Source organism: Staurois parvus, unplaced genomic scaffold (assembly GCF_062004578.1).
Source record: "Staurois parvus isolate SC_StPar_1 unplaced genomic scaffold, SC_StPar_1.0 ptg002209l, whole genome shotgun sequence".
NCBI classification, from domain to species: Eukaryota; Metazoa; Chordata; class Amphibia; order Anura; family Ranidae; genus Staurois; species Staurois parvus.
This window is the reverse complement of record NW_028320005.1, coordinates 38,031-66,001: the sequence shown is the minus strand read 5'-3', so window position 1 is coordinate 66,001 and position 27,971 is coordinate 38,031. Positions and strand designations below refer to the sequence as shown.

Genomic DNA, 27,971 nt, shown 5'->3' with positions numbered 1-27,971 from the left:
AATGTCATTCAGGTAAATGCTTGCTTATAGCAAAGTAATTCTTTGCTATAAGCAAAATTGTGTTAAAAAAAAAAAAAAACACTGATCACTTCCCCAAAGTAGTACAATGTTACTATGGTAACATTGTACTACTTCGGACAGTGAAATATGAAAAAAAAAATCTTAAAAAAAAAAAAAAAATTTAATTAAAAATTTAAAATAAAAAAAATATATATTTTTTTTTTTTCCACACAGTCACCAGTCAGTGTGAAAAAAACTGATCATTCCAGTTATATGATGACGCTGTACTGCACTGGTCAGACAGTATGTAAAAAAAAAAAAAAAGTGAAAATAAATTTTTCTTTTTTAATTTTCTGAAAAATGACAAAAAAAAATACAACTTCAAAAAACTCGCCATGCCTCTTATGAAGTACGTCGGACTGTCTACTTTGCAAAAAGGGGTCATTTGGGGGGATATCTGTCCTGACATTTGGGGGATATCTGTCCTGTCCAGACATTTGGGGGATATCTGTACTGTTCTGACATTCATGGACCTCAAGAAATTAGATTGGCTGTCAGTACTTCAGGATTGATCAATATTCAGATCTATACTATAGTTTGTGAACTCTATAACTTTCCTACAAACTAAAATCCTAATTTGGGTTATTTTCACCAAAGACATGTAGCAGAATACATCTCGGCCTAAATTTATGAACAATTATTTATTCGCAAACTTTTCTAACAGAAACAAAGAAAAATGTGGGTTTTTTTTCAAAATTTTCGGTCTTTTTTGTTAATTTAGCAAAAAATAAAAACCCCAGCAAATATTAAATACCACCAAAAGAAAGCTCTAGTTGTGTGAAGAAAATGATAAAATTTTAGTTTGGGTACAGTGTTGTATGACTGCGCAATTGTCAAAGTGTGAGCGCTGAAACCTGAAAAATGGCCTGGGAAGGAAGGTGTAAAATTGCCGGTATTGAATTGGTTAAACACTTCCAGGTGTATCAAATACCTGCTCCCCCTCACAGCCTGTACCTTCTTCTATTAACCTATGCAATTACTAGGGTTGCCCTAGGGATCGCAAGACAGGGAGTCAAAGAGGTTCCTGATTGTCAGCCGAGACCAAGATTTGCAGTTTTGCAACTAGGAGCACCTAGTTTCAGCACAGTGCCTTAGTGGTTTGCACTTCTGCCTTGCAGCACTGGGGTCCCCAGTTCAAATCCTGGACAGGACACTGTCTACATGCAGTTTGCATGTTTTTTTCCTGTGCTTGTGTGGGTTTCCTCCCACACTCCAAAGACATAATGGTAGGATAGTTGGGTCATGTTTGAATTGGTCTTAGAATGTGTGTATGTATGTGAGATTGGGACCAGAGATTGTAAACTCCTTGAGGGAGGAGACTGATGTGACTGTATGGCATGTAAACGCATGCTATAAATGCAGATAATATAGGATTAGCGATTGTGTGCCATAACTTTGAAAGGTTAATACCACCGTAATGTGACATTTTAGTTACAAATGGAGTCTATTGGCTGAACCCAAACATCTGGCTTCTTGCCTATGTCAGGGATTCTCCTGGTCAAACTTCCCCCATTTCTGCCATCATCTGCACTCCAACTACATCAACTACATACCCGACTCCACATGACGACAGAAAGCAAGATCCTGGAAACACTATTAATTTACAGTCTGTTTATTTGAAAAACATCAGAACAATCGGTTAGGAACAATCTTTAGGCCAACGCCACAATAGAAACTGCATAATAAAAAGAACTTTGATACAGAAGGTTATTCAATAGTATACAATCTGATCCAATGATCCAAGTAGCATATTTTATTTCATTTTTTTGTTTTATATTTTAAACTGTATAGAATCCGGTTAGTTTAAAAATTTCTTAACTTCTAAACCTATAAAAATGTATTTACAAAAAAACCCGCAAGTCTAGCAAACATTTTAATACTAAAGCCATTTTTTTTTCCTTATAAATTAAACTTTATAGAAACAGGTTTCCTTCCCATCAGTTGCATTGTATTATACAAAAAAAAAAAAAAACTTCAAGTATGAAAAGTGCATTATTGCAGTAATACCAAGTTGCAAGTCCAAACGAAAAAATTTTCTTTAGTAAAACAGCTGTGTAAAAAGCAGTAAAACAATCAGTGCCATCTGCTTATCCATGGACAAGTCCTATTATTGTCTGATTAAAGCACAATAGCAGCACCTGGACAAGAACATGGCCGAAATAAGAGTCAAAATGTGTAGCGAGTGTCTTTTGGGTTTACGCATCATGAGCTGCCGACACCTGCATATTTCCAAGTTCATCTTCCTCTTCATGTGTCCTTTTTAGGCTTCCTGAATGCAAAAAATAAAACAAAAATTCAAGGGAAGTCTGTGTTACCGGCTTCAAGAATAAAGCGTGAAGCTTAAGCCTAGTACATATTATAAGTTTTCGTTCAACCCAGCGGACTGAACAAAAAACAGAGGTCGCTGTACTAGCTGAGCCACTGTGTTTTAACCCCCCACACCACCGCCAGAAGACCTTGATCAACGCTCACAGCCATTGGCTGCCAGCGCTAATTGGCTGCAGGTTTTCCAGCATTTCCTTTCCACTAAAGCCGGATGTTGGACCAGCAGCTGGACACACTGTCCAAACGTCGATCGGTTCGTGCTGATCCGGCCGACATTCGGATTGTGTGTACGCAGCATTACTGTACACACTTCTCTTATACGATCCTAAGCCGGTATGCACAAAGCCTCACAGATTTGAATGACACTTACCTGTAGCACCAGATTGTATAGAAAAGTTCCTTCCTAATTGCAGAGGTGACATCATTTTAATGGTTAATTTTGCTAGATAGATGGCTTCATATTCCTACAAGAAAAAAAATTGATACAATTAGCCTAGTAAAAAAATTTTGAAAAGTTGAAGACCCACCTAATTTCCAAATAATATACTCCGTTCATTCCATTTTCATTGACGTCTTCTGCAAAGTGACTGAAAAGCACTCCGATGCAAAAGACAGACCTTGAACACACAGGCTTCAGCTTGGAAATCTTTCAGCCAGTTTCAAGCAGTTGTCTAGCTGGCTTCAAAAAGCCCCCCCCCCCCCCCAAAAGGAGTTGCCAACCATCCCTGCAGGCTGCAGCCCTCGTGGAATGAAAATAAGGTGGGGGTGGCAACAACCAGCAATCTCCTGTAATGCTTTCAATAAAGCAGCTGGAAGCCACGGGAGGGAGAGGAGGAGACACGGCTTCCAGCTGCTTTATTGAAAGCCATACAGGAAATTGCTGGTTGACACCACCCCCACCACTGCACAGAACGGTTCCGTTTTCTGCCTTCCGCCGCCGCTGTGTTCTTCTCGCTGCCCAGCTCCTCCTTCCATCTTCCGAACCAATAGGAGAAGAGGGGAGAGAGGCTGGATCTGCTCTGCCTTACCCTGTGCCTGCCCACACTCCATTCCCTGCACAGAGGATGTGTGGGTGGGAAATTGAACACAGAGCAGCCGACAGCTCTGATGCTTCTGAATGAGCCATGGCGAGTCTGACCTAACCTTCCTTCCACGCAGCCACCCCTCCCTCCATTCCTTCCTCCCATCCCTCTCTTTTGTGCACCCAGCCATGCTTCGTTCCTTCCAGCCACCCCTCCCTTCCTTCCACCGTTCCACCCACCCCTCCCTTCCACCGTTCCACCCACCCGTCCCTTCCTTCCACCGTTCCACCCACCCGTCCCTTCCTTCCACCGTTCCACCCACCCGTCCCTTCCTTCCACCGTTCCACCCACCCGTCCCTTCCTTCCACCGTTCCACCCACCCGTCCCTTCCACCTCTTCTTTACTTCCATCCACCCCTCCCTGCCTTCCACCTATTCTGCAAGCGTTGTCTGTGAGGAAAGCTTGAGAACATGCATGGTTCTTTTCGGGTTGGCTTGTTTAGAACTGCTATAACAAAACCCCCAAACAAAAGAAATACAGTTCTGATTTTCAGGAAATGAAACTGCAATACCTGAAGTTGGTGAACAAATCCAGCATTGGGATTAATGCAGAACCTTCTTTCTTGCACATATGTAAAAGCATCCCTTTAAAAGAGCAAAAGAATATTTATTCTAAAGGACACCAGCTTTCACTAGGCACCAGAAAATATAAACACATAAAGGCAGCAGTACAGGAGCAGTTCAGTGATAATCAATATCATATATGTGTTGCTGCTGCACTACACAGCAGAACATGCATTAGATTTTGAATGATTTAGCTTCTTTGGTCTAGATCTGGCCATGTTGACTGTCAGACAGATGTAGTCTTAAACATTTTTCTACAATGCGGCCAAAATCTTAAAAAGTGTTACTAAGCCCAGGACCCTGCATTCACCCTATCCGCTCTCCCCGGACCCCGCATTCACCCTATCCGCTCTCCCCGGACCCCGCATTCACCCTATCCGCTCTCCCCGGACCCCGCATTCACCCTATCCGCTCTCCCCGGACCCCGCATTCACCCTATCCGCTCTCCCCGGACCCCGCATTCACCCTATCCGGTCTCCCAGGACCCCGCATTCACCCTATCCGGTCTCCCAGGACCCCGCATTCACCATATCCGGTCTCCCAGGACCCCGCATTCACCATATCCGGACTCCCAGGACCCCGCATTCACCATATCCGGACTCCCAGGACCCCGCATTCACCATATCTGGTCTCCCCAGACCCCGCATTCACTATATCTGGTCTCCCCAGACCCCGCATTCACCATATCTGGTCTCCCACAGTACACAGAACATGGAAATGCAATTATTTTAGTAAATATAAACTGCTAAATACCTTTTAAACAGCAGTTAGAGCAGTGTTGTGACTTCTATCAGTGTCCAGCAGAGCACATGTTAAAGCTTGTAGGAGGAGTTTTTATTTTGCTCTAGGAGGATGCAGAACCCCTGACCTCCATCTGGACAGTGCTGATATGCACTCCCCAGAAAGAAAAACAAAACAAAAAAAAAAAAAAACACCTCTCTAGCAATACACAGCAAACTGAGCATGTGCAGAGTGACTCCACATGCTATGTCTTATCAGGAGATAAGAGGGGGGACACGGGAAGGGGAGGATCAGAGAAGTCAGGATTAAACAACCTTTTTAAACAATGCAGAGGGTTAACCCCTTAGGTTCCACAGTGAGAACAAGCATGCTTTAGTGCATATTCCTAGATTGTAAGCTCGAAAGAGCAGGGCCCTCGATCCCCTCATGTTTTGCATTGTATTGGTATTGTTCTGTCGCATGTTCTGTCTCCCTTTGTAATGTACAGCGCTGAGCGAACTATTGGCGCTTTATAAATACTGTATAATAATAATATACAGACTGGTTTTACTGTTGTGGGTTTAGTAACACTTTAAATTAAAGTCGTTTTTCTATGGCTGAAGTGGTGCAGAAAAGGTCTCGTGTGTTTGCATGCACAGAGACATTACTATATTCCACCATTTCTGGGACAGGATCCAAGCATGTGATCACGGTCACTGAACAGACATCAACTGATAAAGATGTGTTGTCAAAACACTGTTGTGTCTCAGTTAGTAAATCCTGGCAGGTTGTAGTGCTTGCAAGGATCTGGATTAATCCTCAAGACAAATTCCGTGTTCTTGTGGATTCTAGACCAAAGCTTTATAGTCAGGATTTCTAGGCAAGTTGACACTCAACTCAATCCCTGGTGCGAAGCCCTGTCCATGCCAGTTATCAGCCCAGTGACAAGGCCTCCACTAGTGATGAGGCTTCAGCATTGGTCTGTTAAAAGTCAGAACTTAGCACCAAAATGGAGCAGGGTTTAGTGTAGACTTAATGAAACGTAGGGGCCCTCTCTGTACAACCTGGGCCTGGGGTCCATAAGATAATCAGAAGGACACAAAAATAGATTTTTAAAGGCTAACTCCACCTTTATGGACTATGTTACACCCATATTTAGGATGCAACATACATGGTGTGAGTCGGAACCCCCTTTCCCACCCTGCCTTCCCCCACAAACTCATTTGCAAATAATACACATTTTTTCTTCAAATATACATGCATTTTGCATAACTTTGAGTTGGTCTTTAAGTTACAGGAATTACAAGCTGCCAGAAGAAGCTGCTTGTGTTTATGTAGTGCTTCTCACAGAAAACACCCGGCCAATGCATCGAAGAAAACACTCACCTGTATTTTATACCAAACGTTTCCATAATATATGCAATAACCAAGGCAGCGCTCCTTGAAATCCCTGCATTGCCATGGATGAGAACTTTTCCTAAAAAAAAAAAGAAAAAAAAGAAAAAAAAAAAGGGATATATTTTCAGAAGAGTGGAATTTGAAACACCAAAAAACTAATGCAGTAAACCTGTTATAAATCTTTAGTGATTAGGAATTGGCTGCAATCTCAAAGTGACCAGTGATATCACCAATAATGCACCCTATCCATTCACTAGAGACCAGTGACATCACCGAGAATGCAGCCTATCCATTCACTAGAGACCAGTGACATCACCGAGAATGCAGCCTATCCATTCACTAGAGACCAGTGACATCACCGAGAATGCAGCCTATCCATTCACTAGAGACCAGTGACATCACCGAGAATGCAGCCTATCCATTCACTAGAGACCGGTGACATCACTGAGAATGCAGCCTATCCATTCACTAGAGACATCACTGAAAATGCAGCCTGTTCACTAGAGACCGGTGACATCACTGAGAATGCAGCCTATCCATTCACTAGAGACCAGTGACATCACTGAGAATGCAGCCTATCCATTCACTAGAGACCAGTGACATCACTGAGAATGCAGCCTAGCCATTCACTTGAAACCAGTCACATCAATGAGAATGCAGACAATAGACCATTAATTTGATTTCTTTGTAGGCTTTTCTTTATCACAAAAATGCAGAGCATTCTTTTAGGCTGTGTTCACATCTATGATGGTCTGCATTCAAGCAGCCTTTTCATTTAAATGGGCTGCCCTACCCACAGAAACAGGAAAACAATGTGCCATGGTTGCCTATGTGTAAAAATTAATGGCACCCCTGGGCATCTGCTAAACCACAGCACATCGCACATCCACACACCCAGATATGTGAACCTAGATTTAAAGTTAGTGTATACTAAACGAAATATTCAGGCATTCGGCCAACACAATATTAGCATGCAGCCAAGCAGCTGGCATTTTCTGAAAGATCGGCAATGTCAGATGCCTTAGGTTCATTACACATCTTTTAAATCATTTCCACTGTCTATAGCAACGTATTCAACCAACATGACAATTAAAAGGGGGCATGAAAGTCTACTTACCTCCACTGTGTAAACACTCGTCAATGAATTCCTTTGACTAACAGAGGGAAGGAAAAATATGTGTGAGAAACAGACAGGCTGGCACTGCTGCTGTGCAAACTTTCATAATGCTTTACAGATATAAAGCACTGCCGTCTATTAGAGAGTAAATAGCCAGCAGGGTAGCCTCAGCTGTGTTCCAACGAGGTGTACTAATAAAATAGATCTGTTCTTATACTGGTTATTACATGCTGCATGCCTTTCCTATTGTACTAAAGTGACAGATCTAATCTAATGGAAGGGCCAATCCCACCAAAAATATTTTATTCCACAAGCCAAATTTTCAGTATTGGAAAGAATAGAGAATGGATATATTACTCCTCGCCATACAATCAGCTAATGATTACCCAATTACTGGTTCTGCCATACTTAAGCAGTTTCAGAAAAATTAAACCATGCAAACAGGTTGGCATTGTAAGCACACCTGGCACTTCTGCTGGTTAGCATATAACAGAGAGAAAGCATAACACAAAAAGTATGTGACAGAAAAAAAAAGGAAATTCAAACTCTTACCATAGCAAAAAAACGTATAATGTTTTCAATTGGGTTGTCTGCAATATCCAGCACTAAATATCTGTGGAAAAACAAAAACATCCGTTAGTTTATTATTTTAGGAAAAACTATGCTCTTGTACACTTTCACATTTTATATCATGTCGAACCCCTAACAGTTTGATAGGAAAAAAAAAAAAGTGTATACATAAAGCCAAAACTGAATTTTTATATTATGAATAGAATGGGAAAGGGTTCGGAACCCTATCAAGTTTTTATTGATGTGTCCCTGCTGGGAAGATTCACTTCTCTATTCATCATGGTAACTACTTTCCCCAGGATTGAAAGTGAAGAGTAATTCCAAAGGTTTAGATTTCAAGCCATCTATGGCTGTTCCCATTTGTGAGAAGTCAATCTAATGATTGACTTCTCACAAATGGGCTTGTTTATTCGATCCGCGCTGATCAGTGTATTCTGACAGTGGAGAAGTACTCATTGTCAGAATACAAAAACGGGGGATTCCTCTATCCACCTCACTTGTGTGGATGGGGGGGGATCCGTTCATTTTTCTTCTATCAACCCGCTGGCTGATTGAAAAAATAAAAACTGATCCATGTATGGCCAGCCTAAGGAGACAAACAAATTATTTTATCTCCATTATCTAGAATTATGTAGAAGGACAATTGTTCCTAAAATATACCTCATTTGAATGTTTCCAGATTGTACAATCATTTCCAGATTGTACAATCATGTATCGCAGAGGCGATACAACATGAGAATGATTCTCCTGCCCACACTGTATTAGAAGTATGCATTTTACAGGATAGCAAAGAAATGACAGGTTCTCTTTAGAGTGGCTCTAAAGTCTCAGGGTTTTATACTTTCATCCATTCTATGCATAAAGGTAAAAAAAGTGTGTGTGTGTCAGCCCCCCCAACACTTGAGCCCCGTTCTTGATCCAGCAATGTCCACAAGAGTCTCGGCTCTCTGGGGACCCTCATTCCTGATTGGCTAAGTTAGCAGTGGGAGCCACTGGCTCCCGCTGCCATCAATAACAGCCAGCGAGCCAAGCAGGTGAGGGAGGGGCGGGGTTGAGTTGCAGCTGTGTGTATGAATGGACACGCACCTGTTTGTGTACCCCCATAGCAAGTTTTTGCTAAGGGGGCACCAGACAGGATGGAGGGGCCAGGAGTGCCAGCATGGTACCCGAGGAGGAGGAGCCGGGCTGCTCTGTGCAAAACCATTGCACAGAGCAGGGAAGCATGACATGTTTCTTATTTTTAAGATAAAAAAAAAAAAAACAAAAACATCTTTAGCATCATTTTAAGCTTTCTGTGGAGCATGATAGGAAACATCAAATACAAACTAGTGGTGCACCGAAACAAAAATTCAGGATGCACTTGGCAGAAAAACGAAATTGACAGTTTTTAAAAATTAATATATTTTTCTAAAGCAATTTTTTTGGAACAAAATACACTTTAATGATAAAAAACAAAAAAAAAAAAAAAAAAAACAACTCCACAATATATACCCCAATTTTTTTGTAATATATGAAAGATGATGTTACGCAGAGTAAATAGATACCCAACATTTCATGCTTTAAAATTGCACACGCTCCTGGAATGGCGTCAAACTACGGTACTTAAAAATCTCCATGAGTGACGCTTTAAAAATTTCTACAGGTTAGCAGTGTAAAGTTACAGAGGAGGTCTAGTACTAGAATTATTGCTCTTGCTTTGACATTCGTGGCGATACCTCACATGTGGTTTGAACACCGTTTACATATGTGGGCATGGCCTACGTATGCGTTCACCACTACATGCGAACATGGGGGGACGGGGGCATTTTGAAATTTATTTACACTGTCCCGCTAAAAAAAAAATTTTCATCACTTTTATTACTATCACAAGGAATGCATGCATCCCTTGTGATAGAAATAATGACAGGTCTTCTTTATGGAGAGATATGGGGTCAATAACACCCCACATCTCTCATTCACAATGTAAAGCATTAGATCAAAAAAAACATTGATCGAGTGCTTTAAAAAAAAAAATAAATAAACAAAAAGTCCTTGCTTACAAGGCAGGGGAACTGGAAGGGGCATCGCTCTGGTCCTCCAAGGGCATAGAGATGAGTGGAGGCCATCTTTGATTCAGTTATCTCTATGCCCATCACCGAGATTGTTTGGTGGTTTCTCAGCTAAGGCTGAGAACTACCGAGCGGCAGCGGGGCGGGGTTTTTTTCCGGCACCCGTATCGGTGTCTATTTTCATATTGGCCAATAGGGGTGTTTTCGGCCGAAATGTTTCAGCTATCAAAATTCTGGGGCACTCCTAATACAAACCCATATTATACCTCTGGTCCATTAGCCAAAAAAGAAAAAGTTGTAATTTAAAGTGACACTAAACTCTGGTTTAAAAAAGAAATTCTATTCCAGTATGTATTGTTATCTCAAAAAGTCCCTTTTATTGCTCTCAGCCTCCTCCAAATTCTTTTTTTGTTACTGTGATCCGACTTACTGTTGAGAAGGTGGCTAAATTTGTTCTGTATGTAGGAATGTAGCCAGTCTCTTGCTCACTACAAAGATGGACTTGGGACTATGGGATTTCCAGTGTGCATAGAGCAGTGTACATGACAGCAACCGATGCACACTGCTCATGTCAAACAAAAACAAGGGGAAAAAGCAGATGTTTGGGAGCTCATGGAGGCAGAAAAACACCATAAGAAATGATTTAATTAAAAATACGTACGGGGCCATGAAGTAGTGGATGTGTATGGATTATTTTTGGAGAACAAGGATCCTGTTTCGGGTCACTTTAACTCATTCTAAATATGCAAAGTAAATAATAAAACTCTGACAACCTACCTAAATAAATTCTGAAAGTTTGGTTTGATAAAGTTTGCTTCAATACTTTGTCTTATGCAGATTATATGCGTTATTCCATATTTCTGAAGAATTGGGAGCTAAAAAGGAAGCAAGAAGATAGAAATAGTTTAATATCACACAGAAATGCTCAAGTAAAAATGATATAGGTATAAAAATGTCTTTGTTAATCCATTGCTGCCAGACACTACGGGTACAGATGCCATTTAAAAATCTCCACCAATAATAAGTATTTCTGCTTTGGGTGGAATGTGATCGAAGCTTACTGCGTATCTAATGATTGCCATTCATTTGCTCTTAACGGTGCTCTTGCTAAACAGCAGGACGGCAGGTGGGTGAGGCTTATAGCCAGAGGTGGAGACTCAATACAGAGAACATGCTGAGAACTGTATGGGTACTTCACTTCTTGTTGGAGAGATCTCTCACCCGCAGGACTGAGAAAGTCGGGAAAGCTGAGCAAGTTTGGGAGATCTGAGCCAACTATGCAAGTCCAGGGAACAGAGAATCTAAGTCTGAGGGGCGTGAGAGAGCCCGAGGTGCCAGGAGTGGACTTGTGCAGCGAGCTGCTGTAACTAAAGGCTGAGGGAGCCAGGAGAGCCTGAGAGCTGGGTCTCAAGGATACTAACAAGAGCAGTGGCGCTGCTAAACAGTGATGCAGGTGGCTTAACATTTTTTTTTTTTTTGCTGATGGAAAACACCCGTGTGGACAGCCTTCGTTTAAAAGTGGGCCAGCAAGCTCTTAACCAGTTTGGACTGGCATGACTCACTGAAAATGCTCACCACCACTGAACTAAACATCCCCCATATCATCATATCACAACTTGCAATAGGACTTTGAGAACTGACTCTTCTTGGGGTAGTCAAGCTCAAATCACAGATCTATTTTCCCCCCACCAGGGGAGGAGTGAAGGATTATACTCTAGTGTCATTTGAGTTTCAGCTCTGAGCCTGCTGCAGCTTTTGGCATCACATCCAAGATGGTGGCACCCAGCCGCAGTCTCAGGACCTCTAAGTGTCTGCACAAGGGAAGATTTTACAGGTAAATAACATGCATAAAATACAGGGAATGCCTGCATAATCTTATGGAAAGTTGAAATAAATGGTCTGGTGCCAGGATCTATTTAATAAAAGTAATACGAGGCACCTTGAAGTGTCCTCTCTAAGGCAGGAATTTTAGCTTTAAGTCTTTAAAGAGAACAGGTCCATGTTTAATGTCCCTTTAAATAGTTCTTTTGAGCCAAGCTGGCACAGAAACTATTTACCGCACTAACCAAAGGACTTGCTGAGTGTGCTGTATTATCTAAAAGGGGAAGCTTTTCCTCTGACTGGCTGAGGCAGAGAGGTGGACAGCAGATGTCACAATCTCAGCTGCAGCCAATCAGCGGAAACTTTGTATTTATTACTAGAATACAGTTTCCCGTGAATGGCTGAGCAATGCTTCGCCCAACTCTATTTTGTTCCAGGAGTGAGATGGTAATCTCCCAACCCACTTCTGGAACACAGCGCTGTATAGTATATGTAGCGCAGTCATTGTACCCAGGAAGCACACCTGTTAGCGCAGTAAATGGCTTGTTTTTAAAAACGGGACATTAAAATGTGGAATTAGACTAATATTCAGTTCCAAGATGTTGTTGCTTTTACAGCTTACAATTTGTTTTTGTTTTTTTATAAGTAAAATACGAGTATGACATAGACAAATGCTTGTCAGCAATCAAATAACTGTTACAGAAGAAGTGTAGGAGTGCTGTTGCATGAAAGAGTGGTATACATGCATTACAAAATGATATATCACAAGATAAGTAGGACATTCACAATAGTGTCTGAAGCACTTCAACTACAGCTGCAAATGGGTAACATACCATTTACCCATATTAATATAGAAGTAGTAGAAAACAAAAAACATGCAGGATGTTCCTGCCAACGAAAAAACACAAAAGCAAAAAAAAAAAAACCTGGCAAAACTACCCTAACAGGGCAATTTGGTACAAAAAGTACATTCACCTGTATCGGAAGAAGAAAATATGTTATTTGCTAAGGTGGTGATTAATAAAGAAGTATACATGTCCCATTACGGAGGTACAGATAAACATTAGGTTAGCAACATAGAATGACTTTTCCTTAAAATGGAGTCCGATATCAGGTATAATAAAGAGTCACTGGTATTCAGAGTATCAAGTCAAGGGCCTCAGAGTTTGCAAAACATTTTAGGACACCCTCTGGCCAATTTGTTCAATTTGTTTGGTTAAAGCAGAGCTGCCCACAAAAGGGAAAAGTCTGCTTTAAGGCTTTGTTCCCAGCTCCCCGTTAAGGATTAGCACCTTCGTGGGGTGGGTACCCAAATTTGACGGGTACCTGCTCCCACTTCTGGTGCGATCGCCTATGGCGATCAGAAGTTGTCGTTCCCCCCCCTCCCTCCCTCCAGGCACCTGGCTGTGAAGCCGCAAGCTGTCACAGGCAGGTGCCCACAGTGAAGGTGCCAGCGCCGGGGAGAGAAGACGGCCGGTGAAACCAGCCGTGGTAAGAACACAGCTGGACTGAGGGACAGGTAAGTGTCTGTATTTTAAGTCAGCAGCTACAGTTTTTGTAGCTGCTGACTTATTTTTTTATTCATCTGGAACTCCGCTTTACCCCTGGTTCACATATTCCTGCGGGCCATGTTTTGCGTGGGTACGAGAACCAATTAATTTGAATGAACGCCCGTGCCCCGGGACACGCAGGTAAGAAGTCCCTGCACTTCTTCTGAAAGCGCAGCCCGCTCGGGAACCTCGGTTCCCAGTACGGTTGCGATTTCCAGTGCGGGTGGCGTGCCATTAGAATTAATGGACCCCACCTGCGGGTCCGCATTCTTCTGTGTGGGTGGTGCGTCTGCACGGATTTTTGTGCGGATCCGCAGCGGCACCACCCGCACAGATGTGAACCTAGCCTAAATAACCATCTTCCATAGCCCAATATGTAGGGTCTCCATATGGGTCCCTACGTATTAAGTAACTGCTTACAATTTTAGAGAAATTTTATTTACGCACCTTGCTCTTCATTGCTGCAGAATATGGACCCAGAAACAAGCCAGGTAGAATTTCCTAAAAGTAAATAAATAAAAATACAGAAGATTTTAGAACACAGAACATGCACTTCTGTTATGAGACTGTAGCAGCATTACGAAGAAGGTAAAACTACGTGCTGTACGTCTAAGCACTCAAATGAAAAACAGCACACCACCTTATCTGTATAAACAGCAACATAAAAACAAAAACATAAAGACGCTATCTTTGAGGTTTAAAAATAATAATATGGCACAACTTATTTATTTTAAATATATACCTGCATCTCCCGTCTCATAGGGTAACTCCAGTCCTGAGAAATAAATAAAATATTAGGATCAACATGAAAAATAAACAGCAGAGTGAAGATGACCTGCAATATTGTTGATATTGGCAGCTATTATAATATTAGTTATTCTAAACACATGGGTATAGGAAGAACCTCGCTAAATATATCACATTCACATTACAATAACTACACTGTCAAAATAAATGCACCAAAAAAAGAAAAAAATTAAGGATTTGAGGATGCAGTGTGATTGTTGACCAAATAAATGTCAAAATCACAAGCCTAGGACACTTTTAGAAGTCACTGACCGCCAATGTGAATCCTAATAGGAGGGTACATTATTTTTTAAAAACACATTTTGGAGCATATTAGGCCCCATTCAGACAAGCGGTCTGATCAGGTCCACTTGTCAGTTTTCTAGGTGGACCCTGTCTGACTTATTTCCATTTACACTCGCCTGTCTCCAATCTGATCCGATAAAAACAAACGGAAGGGGATCTGTTCCCCTCTGTCTGGGTGGATCAGATCAGAGAGCAGTTGGATGTAAAATTGGTAGTCGATTTGTTTACAACTGACTGCCCATAGAGTAGAGTGGGCTGCGTCTGTGTATGCAGACACACAAACCTGTCCTCCACCCTCTCTGCTCGTAGTTCATAGATTCTTCCTGCTCTCCAGTAACTGTCTGCCCATATGGAGGTACATGCAGACAGTTGTACTGAGAGTCTACAGGAGCCCAAAATTACTCCCGCAATCTAATGCACTTTTTTTTTTTTTAAATGTAAACATATCCTTTAAGCCCTCAAATGCAAAAATCATACAGTGCTGTGGACCTAAGCACTTCTAGTCTTTGCAGTGCACCATTCTTTTAAGCCCTTCCACTCTGTAAACCTGTTATTGCTTTTCATCTCTAAACAATGCTCTTTCCTGGTTTCTGTTTTCAGGTGGCTCCGTCACCCTACAAGTCTCATGGAGCCACCTTTGCATGCGTAGCACTGTGGATGTCTCCTTATGGCCACAGAAACAGACAGTCCTGATGACAAGCCACAACCCTGCCCTCCCCTCCAAGTGGCTGACAGCAGCCGGAGCCTGTACAAGTCTTAGTGCATGCTCCCCCAGAGGTTCAGAAAATGTACGTGCCCTCTGCTCCTCACAGGACCTCCTACTCTCTAGCTCCCTGGTCTCCTCCTCCCACGCCCGATTGCAGGACTTCTCTAGGACTTCCCCCATCCTCTGGAACTCCCTACCTCAATCCATCAGACTGTCACCTACCCTCCTCACCTTTAGGCGCACCCCGAAAACCCTCCTCTTCAGGGAAGCCTACCCCAACCTCACCTAACACCAGACCCCACCTAACAACTAACCTCCTCCACTCCTCTCACCATTCCATCCCCCACAGCCATTTCCTCCTGTACCATGTTCCCCTCCCTCCTAGACTGTAAGCTCGAAAGAGCAGGGCCCTCGAACCCCTCATGTATTGTTACTGTCTTGTCTCATGTTCTGTCCCCCTTGCTACTGTACAGCGCTGAGCAAACCCTTTGGTGCTATATAAATACTGTATAATAATAATTATAATAATAATGTACTGTGTGACCTGGAGCTGACAGTGGTGAGTATTTAAAGTGTTACCCAGGACCCTGCATTCACTATATGTGGTCTACACAGAACATGAAAATGCAATTATTTTAGTAAATATAAACTGCTAAATACCTTTTCTCATCAGCAGTATATAGCAGTCTTGTGCCTTCTATCAGTCTCTGGCTGAGCATTGGTAAAAGCTTGTAGGAGGAGTTTTCACTATCCTATGACGCTGTATGACTCCTGACAAGAGGGTCACTGACCTCCAATGTGAATCCTAATAGGGGGGCATATTATCAGCACAGGGCCAATCAGCATGGTCCAGACAGAGGTTTAGACAGAGCCAACTGGCCCTGTGCCGATCACATGCACCACTTTTTTCTGTCCTGGTCTGTAAATATGAAAGACAGAATCTGGTTGCTATGAGCAAGAGCGGTTGCAAATGCAGGTTGTTGGAGACAGGAGCCTATTTTCTACCTTCAAGAGCATTGCATCATTTAAAAAATAAAGTCAGCAGCTACAAATACTGACGCTGCTTACTTTTAAGAAACAGGCTCTTACCAACCCAGCACTATCTTCAGCCAGGCCAGGTCTTTGCTTCCCCAGCACAGCTATCTTGGCTGTGGGAGTCAGCTGTGATTTTCTGCCATTTCACAGCGAGCTCCGCACTGTGCATGCATGAGATCGCACTGCCAGACTGCTCCTGCAGCCTCCTGAGACACGAGATGTGTCCCAGGAGGTTGTGGGCAAAGCAAAAGATTCACGTTAATAGAAACCCCACCAGCAGTTTATATTCCCCTTTCCATTCGGTAACTGGAAGTAAGGGGGGGAAACGTGACTCACTTTTTCTCCCCCAAGACAGTGCTGTTTGGCAATAGGTTGCTAGGTACCCCGCACTCTCACATAATGAATCCTAATCCTTGTGTAACCTCCAGACTTTGATCGCACACAGGAATTAGGGCTCGTTCACACTTGGCCGTTTTACCAACGCTTGCCAAACGCCTCTATAGCGTTTGGCAAGCATTGCTCCGGCGTTTGCGTTTCACGCTCGGCAAACACCGCATGCACGGTTTAGCGGAAGTTGCTAGGCGCTTGCTGAGCGTTAACACCCCACAAACGCCTATAATGCAGTTTGAGTGGCGTTACCGCTCCGCATCCGCACCGCAATCGCCCGGCACCATAGACGAGAATAGGAGGCTTCAACGCCTCCTGACTTGACCAGAGGCGTCCGTTTTGACGCGACGCAAACGCTCCCGTTAGAACAGCACCATGTGCTGTAATGTGCAGAATTGGCTGAGGTAAAAACGCTTCCCAAACACCTCTCTGCTGCCTGCACGGAACGCTAGTGTGAACGTAGCCCAAATCTCAGCTTCAAGTGGCTGAAGAAAAAAAAAAAAAGAAGAGGCAAGGAAGGAAAGGTCAAGTATGTGCAGCTGTGGGACCAGCAAGGCCAAAGCACAGGTTCTACTCAACATTCTGATTGCCCCAGGAAGCTTTCATTATGGCAACAAAATAAGTTATGACATTGTGGAGAGTTCTCTCCTACAGCAAAAGACTCATCCAGATTTCAAAAGTAGTACAGTCAGGTCCATAAATATTGGGACATCGACACAATTCTAACATTTTTGGCTCTATACACCACCACAATGGATTTGAAAGGAAACGAACAAAATGTGCTTTAACTGCAGACTGTCAGCTTTAATTTGAGGGTATTTACATCCAAATCAGGTGAACGGTGTAGGAATTACAACAGTTTGCATATGTGCCTCCCACTTGTTAAGGGACCAAAAGTAATGGGACAATTGGCTTCTCAGCTGTTCCATGGCCAGGTGTGTGTTATTCCCTCATTATCCCAATTACAACGAGCAGATAAAAAGGTCCAGAGTTCATTTCAAGTGTGCTATTTGCATTTGGAATCTGTTGCTGTCAACTCTCAAGATGAGATCCAAAGAGCTGTCACTATTAGTGAAGCAAGCCATCATTAGGCTGAAAAAAACAAAACAAACCCATCAGAGAGATAGCAAAAACATTAGGCATGGCCAAAACAACTGTTTGGAACATTCTTAAAAAGAAGGAAACGCACCGGTGAGCTCAGCAACACCAAAAGACCCGGAAGACCACAGAAAACAACTCTGGTGGATGACCGAAGAATTTTTTCCCTGGTGAAGAAAACACCCTTCACAACAGTTGGCCAGATCAAGAACACTCTCCAGGAGGTAGGTGTATGTGTGTCAAAGTCAACAATCAAGAGAAGACTTCACCAGAGTGAATACAGAGGGTTCACCACAAGATGGAAACCATTGGTGAGCCTCAAAAACAGGAAGGCCAGATTAGAGTTTGCCAAACGACATCTAAAAAAGCTTTCACAGTTCTGGAACAACATCCTATGGACAGATGAGACCAAGATCAACTTGTACCAGAGTGATGGGAAGAGAAGAGTATGGAGAAGGAAAGGAACTGCTCATGATCCTAAGCATACCACCTCATCAGTGAAGCATGGTGGTGGTAGTGTCATGGCGTGGGCATGTATGGCTGCCAATGGAATTGGTTCTCTTGTATTTATTGATGATGTGACTGCTGACAAAAGCAGCAGGATGAATTCTGAAGTGTTTCGGGAATATTATCTGCTCATATTCAGCCAAATGCTTCACAACTCATTGGACGCTTCACAGTGCAGATGGACAATGACCCAAAGCATACTGCAAAAGCAACCAAAGAGTTTTTTAAGGGAAAGAAGTGGAATGTTATGCAATGGCCAAGTCCATCACCTGACCTGAATCCGATTGAGCATTTCACTTGCTGAAGACAAAACTGAAGGGAAAATGCCCCAAGAACAAGCAGGAACTGAAGACAGTTGCAGTAGAGGCCTGGCAGAGCATCACCAGGGATGAAACCCAGCGTCTGGTGATGTCTATGCGTTCCAGACTTCAGGCTGTAATTGACTGAAAAGGATTTACAACCAAGTATTAAAAAGTGAAAGTTTGATTTATGATTATTATTCTGTCCCATTACTTTTAGTCTCTTAACAAGGGGGAGGCATATATGCAAACTGTTGTAATTTCTACACCGTTCACCTGATTTGGATGTAAATACCCTCAACTTAAAGCGGACAGTCTGCAGTTAAAGAACATCTTGTTTGTTTCATTTCAAATCCATTGTGTGGTGTATAGAGCCAAAAATGTTGTCGATGTCCCAATATTTATGGACCTGACTATATGCCTACACATGGCTCAATATTCTTAAAAGACGAAACAGAACACTGCTTGCAATAAATGAAAATAACAGAATGTTTTGGAGCATCAGACGCTCTCATCGTGCTCTCTCCTCATCTATGCTGCACTATTTTAAGCAATGGGACGTTTTATTTTGTTGCCATTGTTCTACTGTAAATCTTAATCTAATATTACAATAAGCCATATGCCTGCCAGCTCAGTGTAATCAGGGTGGATAAAAATCAATGAAAAAAACAAAAAAAAACAAAAATCGGATTTTTTTTTATTTAAATTGGATTATTTTAAATGCGATTTTTTTTTATTTTAAATCCGATTTTTTTGTATAAAATGCTTTTTGAGGAAAATATATTACCATCCAAAGGTTATTCCATCATGAAATAAAGATTAGCTTTTTAATTATGTAGAATAAGGCTGTATATGTTTAATTTTTTTGGTAAATAAATTCCATGAATCCATTCACAATGTCATGCTCTTCCAGAGGTTTTTGTACGATTATTGGGCAGTTTCTCTGCCTACAAGATATTATCACAGATGTTGGTTTACTTTTGCAGTTCTCAAAACTGAATTTGACTCAGCGGAGATCACATGCCTCTTCTTCACAGCAAAAATGTTATAACATGAACAGAGTTAAGAAAAAGACCTTCATCCTAACTTCTACAAACCTATGAATACAGAATCAACCCCTTCAGTGCTAAGTTTCAAGAAGTTCAGTGAATAGAATAGAAACAGTATTTTTCTGATTGTTTGGAGTGGAATAGATCTGCACAAGAAGAAAGTGAAACTAAGTGTGAGGAGGAGGGGCTGACAGTCTAAGTTTCTTCAAATATATAGATTTTGTTTAGCCAAATTAGTTACCAAACATGGATGTTTAAGCAAATCACATATGCTGGAATGTTATTGTTTCAGATGAATAAATCTATTTAAATTGTTATTATTAAGGGAATGATTATTTTTCTCCTTCCTAAGTACAACAGAAAAGTTGTCCAAATATGAATGATTAACCTATTAAACTGGGGATAAAAAAACTAATATGAAAAGTTGTTATTCTAAAAATCTTCATCTACTTGTATATTAAAGTTATACCAGCAAGAATTAGTCTTTATGTAGAAAACTAGGATTTACATCAAGCCTTACTGACTAGTGATTTAAATCAAATCCACCCTGGTCAAAACCTTATTGGAAAAATTTTTAAGCAGAATTGGGGGGGGGGAAATAGTCGAAGCCTAAAACATGTATCAGCTATAGTTTGGTATAAGGAATATGCATCTAGGCACGAGAGGATAGGCGGATTGATGCGTCTTTGAAGCTTGCATTAGTATATCTCAACTGCATGCATCGCACACTGGGTTGGAAACGGCTCCGTTCAAAAAAAATTCCCCTCTGGGTGATCTATGTACGTTGCAAGGATTTTAACAAATTTTGTTGCAGATTTCTACCTTTTGCTATCCTGAAGGAGTAGCTATTTGTCCATGTGCAGAGTGAAGCTGTATGGGAGTGACTGATTAATTATCAATCAGCTGCTGCACCTGCAGGACACGAATGAGGAAGACTGCAGGGTCTGTGTCCTTTTTAGCTGTGATTTCCCATAGGGAGTACTTTAAAAAAAAAAAAAAAAATGTATTTTTGTTGCAGGGGATGCCAAAAATTTGACTTGCATCTTAGTGCAGACTCTTGAGAAAATCACTAAGCCAATCCCAAGCAGAAAAAAACATTTTTTAGGGGGGCGTTCTGTAGATAATCTGTGTACAGAACGCCTCCAAGGAGCAATATTGCATTTTATGGAAAAGTACAGAGCTGCAGATAGAAAAGGAAAGGTCATTTTTAAGAACATTCAATCACAATATGAATTGAGTCACAAGTGTAAACACTATATTATTTGTTTTATTTGCTGATTTTGCACAAAAGTGGAGTTACCTTTTAGTTACAGTTCTGTTTGTCAAAAAGCAATATTTTTTTTTGTTTATGAAACTTTTATTTATAAGGACGTTATAGATCACAACGGCTAAATCTGTGTTTGTAGTTCAACTCTTAACACCATAAATAATGTGATTACATTTTTAATGCAGGAGTATATAATGAGTTTGGAAATTCTAGAGCAGCGGTTCTCAACCTGGGGGTCGCGACCCCTTTGGGGGTCGAACGACGCTTCCACAGGGGTCGCCTAAGACCATCGGAAAACACATATTTCCGATGGTCTTAGGAACCGAGACACCGCTCCTCGCCGCCTCCACCGCCGTCTCCCAGGTGTGGGCGGGATGACATGCCGCCCCTGTCATCTGGACACACCTCGAGATCAATCCTCGCCTGTGATTGGCCGCCGGCACTGTAGCTCAGGAGAGGCACACAGGCGGCCAATCACCGGCAAGGAGGTGGAGCTTGGAGAGGAGGAGCCGAGCGGCACCGCGAAGATCGAGCGAGTGAAGAGGAGGAGAGCGGCCGGAGAAGGAAGACATCTGACAGGTAAGTGTCGGTACCATGGGAGAGGGAGGGAGCGAGCGAGCCCAGGCTGGAGCAGGGGTCTGCAAGGTAAGTATCATTGGTGTCGGTGGGAATAGTGCCCCATCATTGGTGTCACTAATACCAATGATGAGGCACTATTCCTCCCACTGACACCAACGATGGGGCACTATTCCTCCCCCCACGGACACCAAGGATGGGGCACTATTCCTCCCCCCACTGACACCAAGGATGGGGCACTATTCCTCCCCCCACTGACACCAAGGATGGGGCACTATTCCTCCCCCCACTGACACCAAGGATGGGGCACTATTCCTCCCCCCACTGACACCTATGATGGGGCACTATTCCCCCCACTGACACCAATGATGGGGCACTATTCCCCCCACTGACACCAATGATGGGGCACTATTCCCCCCACTGACACCAATGATGGGGCACTATTCCTCCCCCCACTGACGCCAATGATGGGGCACTATTCCTCCCCCCACTGACACCAATGATGGGGCACTATTCCTCCCCCCACTGACACCAATGATGGGGCACTATTCCTCCTCCCACTGATACCAATGACGGGGCACTATTCCTCCTCCCACTGATACCAATGATGGGGCACTATTCCTCCCACTGACACCAATGATGGGGCACTATTCCTCCCCCCACTGACACCTATGATGGGGCACTATTCCTCCTCCCACTGACACCTATGATGGGGCACTATTCCTCCTCCCACTGATACCGATGATGAGGCACTATTCCTCCCACTGACACCGATGATGGGGCACTATTCCTCCCACTGACACCGATGATGGGGCACTATTCCTCCCACTGACACCAATGACGGGGCACGATTCCTCCCACTGACACCAATGACGGGGCACGATTCCTCCCACTGACACCAATGACGGGGCACGATTCCTCCCACTGACACCAATGACGGGGCACTATTCCTCCCACTGACACCAATGACGGGGCACTATTCCTCCCACTGACACCAATGACGGGGCACTATTCCTCCCACTGACACCAATGACGGGGCACTATTCCTCCCACTGACACCAATGACGGGGCACTATTCCTCCCACTGATACCAATGATGGGGCACCATTCCTCCTACTGCAAAATTACAGTTATGAAGTAGCAACGAAAATAATTTTATGGTTGGGGGTCATCACAACATGAGGAACTGTATTAAGGGGTCGCGGCGCTAGAAAGGTTGAGAACCACTGTTCTAGAGAAATGCTTAAATAATGCATTACAACTAAACCCATTTGATTTTACTTGACTGAGAATTGGAATTGATTTTTCACAGTTTTCGTCAATTGTTGCTCTGCCCGGACCCCGGCGTTCCCTATATCCGCTCTGCCCGGACCCCGGCGTTCCCTATATCCGCTCTGCCCGGACCCCGGCGTTCCCTATATCCGCTCTGCCCGGACCCCGGCGTTCCCTATATCCGCTCTGCCCGGACCCCGGCGTTCCCTATATCCGCTCTGCCCGGACCCCGGCGTTCCCTATATCCGCTCTGCCCGGACCCCGGCGTTCCCTATATCCGCTCTGCCCGGACCCCGGCGTTCCCTATATCCGCTCTGCCCGGACCCCGGCGTTCCCTATATCCGCTCTGCCCGGACCCCGGCATTCCCTATATCCGCTCTGCCCGGACCCCGCATTCCCTATATCCGCTCTGCCCGGACCCCGCATTCCCTATATCCGCTCTGCCCGGACCCCGCATTCCCTATATCCGCTCTGCCCGGACCCCGCATTCCCTATATCCGCTCTCCCCGGACCCCGCATTCACTATATCCGCTCTCCCCGGACCCCGCATTCACTATATCCTGTCTCCCCGGACCCCGCATTCACTATATCCGGTCTCCCCGGACCCCGCATTCACTATATCCGGTCTCCCCGGACCCCGCATTCACTATATCCGGTCTCCCCGGACCCCGCATTCACTATATCCGGTCTCCCCGGACCCCGCATTCACTATATCCGGTCTCCCCGGACCCCGCATTCACTATATCCGGTCTCCCCGGACCCCGCATTCACTATATCCGGTCTCCCCGGACCCCGCATTCACTATATCCGGTCTCCCCGGACCCCGCATTCACTATATCCGGTCTCCCCGGACCCCGCATTCACTATATCCGGTCTCCCCGGACCCCGCATTCACTATATCTGCTCTCCCCGGACCCTGCATTCATTATATCCGCTCTGTTTGGACCCTGCATTCACTATATCCGCTCTCCCCGGACCCTGCATTTACTATATCCGCTCTGTTTGGACCCCGCATTCACTATATCTGCTCTCCCCGGACCCTGCATTCACTATATCTGCTCTCCCCGGACCCTGCATTCACTATATCTGGTCTCCCCGGACCCCGCATTCACTATATCCGCTCTCCCCGGTCCCTGCATTCACTATATCTGCTCTCCCACAGTACACAACATAAAAATGCTAATATTTTAGTAAATATAAACTGCTACATCCTTACTGCTCATCAACAGAGCAGTCTTGTAACTGCTATCAGTGTCCAGCAGAGCACTGGTTAAAGCTTGTAGGAGTTTTCATTCTCCCTTGATTGTCCTATGAGGCTGCATGACCCCTGAACCTCTGTCAGGACAGTGCTGAGTGGACCTGTGCTGATCATATGCACACTCCCAAGAAAAAAAAAACCCCTCTGCCTTCCTCTGGATCAACTGTGGGTATTGCATAACTTTTTTTTTTTTTTTTTAAATGGTTAAACTGGATGGACTTTTGTTTTTTTCAGCCAGGCTAACTATGGAACTATGTAAAACACATCAGACTGAGTATGTGCAGCTTGCACCCAAGGCTCTGTTCTATCAGCAGATGGATTGGAAACTGTGGAAGAAGGGGAGGATTCACAGAAGACAGGATCAAACAGCCTTTTTACACAATGCAGAGGATTAACTCCTTAGGTTCCACAATGAGTATAACAAGCATGCTTTACTGCATCTACAGACTGATTGTACTGTTGTGGGTTTAGTAACACTTTAATTCTAATTTTATTTTACTTTTTTTCACTGAAAGCATGCAGCCGACGAAAAATATAATAAAAACTATTTTTGTCGACCAATTTAACATTGATTATTAGTACCGTATTATCACAGCAATAACAGCTGCACTGCTATAACAGGCCATCACATAGAAGACCAGAAGCATTATCCCTCCCATAGGGCAAGCCTATATAATAGTGGGGGAGGGGAGACAGGAGTTCTGGAGATTTGTCTGAGAAGTCTTCTCCATGGTTGTCATGCAACCGCACAGAAATTCTCCAAATCAAACATTTACAAGTATGACTGTCATACATCCGATGGATATACAATTGTTACTCCGGCTGCATTATGAATATTAGTCCTCCTGCACACGGGACGGTTTTTACAGCGGCTGTTTTTGGCTTTTGACATTTTTTTTTCTACGGCCAGTAAACCCCCCCAGCATGTTATCCTATGTGTCCATTCACACAGACTGGAATCAACGGTTTTTGGCTGGAAGAAAAACCCAGGACTAGTGGGTTCTAGAGGAGTTGTTTTAGCTGAAAAAAGTGGTAAATAGCAGCAAACCAACATTTCAGGACTTTTTTTTTTTTTTTTACCCCCCTAAAAAGTTTTTTTTTTTGGTCAAGCAAAGCTAAAAAATGCAAACGCAAAAAATGCTAATACAAAAACGCTGAAAAACTCACATTTTTAACATGACTTTACACAGCTAATGTTACCGGCGTTATTGAAACGCTCCGTGTGCATGGAGCCTAATGACACGGCAATGTCTCCGCCATATTAGGGCTCATGTACGCTGCAGCTGATAAACTGACGGTCAGGAACTTTTCTGCGTTTTTTTCAGCAGCCCCTGAACTCTCCCTAATGTTTTCCTATGTGTCCGTGTACACATCGTCCTTTACAGTTGTTTTTTTGAATGCAGAAAACTTGCATTCAGCAGTCGATTTTATCCGCGGTTCGAATGCAAAATGCTTGTAAATGCGGCTAAACGCATTTATAAGCGTTTGAAATTTTTTTTTTACCTCTTCCAGTTCCCGATGCTGTCCAGAGCCTTTTTTCATCATGAAAAATGCATGCAAATCATTTTCAAGGTACTCAGATAGATAAAACACTGACCACAGGATGTTCCTACCAAGCTTGTCACACATTGTAATGACCAATTCACACCTCAGACCTCTCCCACCCTTGGAAACAATAGATATAATGACCAATTAACACCTCAGACCTCTCCCACCCTTGGAAAGGATAGAATGACCAATTCCCACCTCAGACCTCTCCCACCCTTGGAAACAATAGATATAATGACCATTTCCTACCTCAGACCTCTCCCACCCTTGGAAACAATAGATATGATAATGACCAATTCACGCCTCAGACCTCTCCCACCCTTGGAAACAAAAGATAGAATGACCAATTCCCACCTCAGACCTCTCCCACCCTTGGAAACAAAAGATATGATAATGACCAATTCCCACCTCAGACCTCTCCCACCCTTGGAAACAAAAGATATGATAATGACCAATTCCCACCTCAGACCTCTCCCACCCTTGGAAACAAAAGATATATATATATATATATATACACACACAACATATAAAGCGATTTATAACTCTGCCACCAATTACACCACCAATCTTGTCTCCAAATATCACCCAAAATGTACTCTCCGCTCCTCCCACAACCACCTACTCTCTAGCTCCCTTCTCTCCTCCATCCATGCTCATCTCCAGGATTTCTCCAGAGCTTCCCCCATCCTCTGGAACTCTCTATCCCAATTTATCAGACCATCGCCTACTCTGCTCACTTTTAGGCAACCTCTGAAAACCTCTCTCTTCAGGGAAGCCTATCCTGCCCTCAGCTAATAATGGAATCTTCTATTCCTCCTACCAGTCCATCCCCCACAGTTACTACCTTTTGTACCACTAGCCCCTCCCTCCTAGATTGTAAGCTCCCAGGATCAGGGCCCTCCTGTCCCTCTTGTATTGAACTGTATTGTTGCTGTATTGTCTCCCGTTATATTGTAAAGAGCTGAGCAAACTGTTGGTGCTATATAAATCCTGTATAATAATAAGTTAATGGGCATTCAACCTCAAATTGCTCATGCAGACCCCCTGCCAGGTGGCCTTAACTCCTCCACCAGACACCTTTCCCACCCTTGGAAACAAAAGAAATGTTAATGAGCAACTCACCTCAGCTAATCTAAACACATACTGCTGTCTCTGCTTCTACTCTCTGTATTTCTCTGAAACAGTTCATAATTTACCACTTTTCAGTGCATTCTGGGCATTTGGGAGGTTCTCCTGTGCTTATCTTTTAAAAAATGCTTCTAAATGCAAAACGCACATAAAAGCTTTATGCAAACGCAGCTAAACAGACGGTCAGCTGTGACCGGCTGGGGTCACAGCGTTTTTGCGGGGGGGGGGGGGGGCACCTGGCAGGGGGCCCACCAGGGGTTCCATGAGAGTCACCGCCCATATAAGGACAGCCATACAGGGATCGAAATTCAACCGATTTTTCATCTGAAAAGCGGACCTAAGAATAATCGGCCAATTTTCACTCTGTTAGTGGGTCAATGGCCAATTTTCGTGGTTCCTCCCTTTTTCGGTGATCGGGCATGTTGGAAAATACATGAAAAACAACGATTTTCGACTCAATGAAGGTCAAATCATACGATCGTTTTTCCCAAAAGAATTTGCGCATGAGCCGTGACCCGGAAGGAACAGAAGTCTCGCCTGTCATATGGGGTGAACTTTATGACTCGGTCGGCTGATTTTCGGAATCATTGATGGCACCAGCGGATCACCGAGCGAACAACGTTTTCGAATTTTGGACGAAAAATCGTTCGGAATTCAAACCGTATATGGCCTGCATCAGGGAAGCGCCGGTTACTACAGGTGACAGTCCCTGCTCGGGCCCATATGCGGGAACACCGGTTACTACGGGTGACAGTCCCTGCTCAGGCCCATATGCGGGAACACCGGTTGCTACGGGTGACAGTCCCTGCTCAGGCCCATATGAGGGAACACCGGTTGCTACGGGTGACAGTCCCTGCTCGGGCCCATATGAGGGAACGCCGGTTGCTACGGGTGACAGTCCCTGCTCGGGCCCACATGAGGGAACGCCGGTTGCTACGGGTGACAGTCCCTGCTCGGGCCCACATGAGGGAACACCGGTTGCTACGGGTGACAGTCTCTGCTCAGGCCCACATGAGGGAACGCCGGTTGCTACGGGTGACAGTCCCTCCTCGTGCACACATGCGGGAACACCGGTTGCTATGGGTGACAGTCCCTGCTCGGGCCCACATGCGGGAACACCGGTTGCTACGGGTGACAGTCCCTGCTCGGGCCCACATGGGGGAACACCGGTTGCTACGGGTGACAGTCCCTGCTCGTGCCCATATGAGGGAACACCGGTTGCTATGGGTGACAGTCCACCCGCCCCGGCGTGGCGGACGCTCAGTCACGTGATACCAGCCGGCCCGGGCCTCCCTCTCTCCCCGCCTCACCTCCTGGTCGTCCTTGCACTGTGGCAGGGCGGGGAACTCCAGCTTGACGTCCTCCATGTTGTGCCCGGCGAAGGCTCTCACACTGCCAGCCCGGGGATCACCGCACTCAGCGCAGCCATAGCCATGCCTGCGCGCCTCAAGCCGACCAGGCGCGCTCCCGCTCTTACTTAGCCGCAGGCGGCGAC

The 27,971-nt window shown here is 44.1% G+C and overlaps 1 protein-coding gene across 1 annotated transcript; it reads right to left on the bottom strand.

Moving 5' to 3' along the window:
* Positions 1–1,656: 1,656 nt before the first annotated feature.
* STYX (serine/threonine/tyrosine interacting protein) lies at positions 1,657–27,971 on the bottom strand. Its single transcript, XM_089665476.1, has 10 exons — positions 27,787–27,971; positions 13,997–14,029; positions 13,702–13,755; positions 10,661–10,758; positions 7,818–7,878; positions 7,266–7,302; positions 6,137–6,227; positions 3,979–4,051; positions 2,756–2,849; positions 1,657–2,329 (listed from the first exon to the last, which is right to left on the bottom strand). The coding sequence occupies exons 1-10, from the start codon at positions 27,841–27,843 to the stop codon at positions 2,256–2,258; spliced, it is 672 nt and encodes a 223-aa protein (XP_089521602.1). The 5' UTR covers positions 27,844–27,971; the 3' UTR covers positions 1,657–2,255.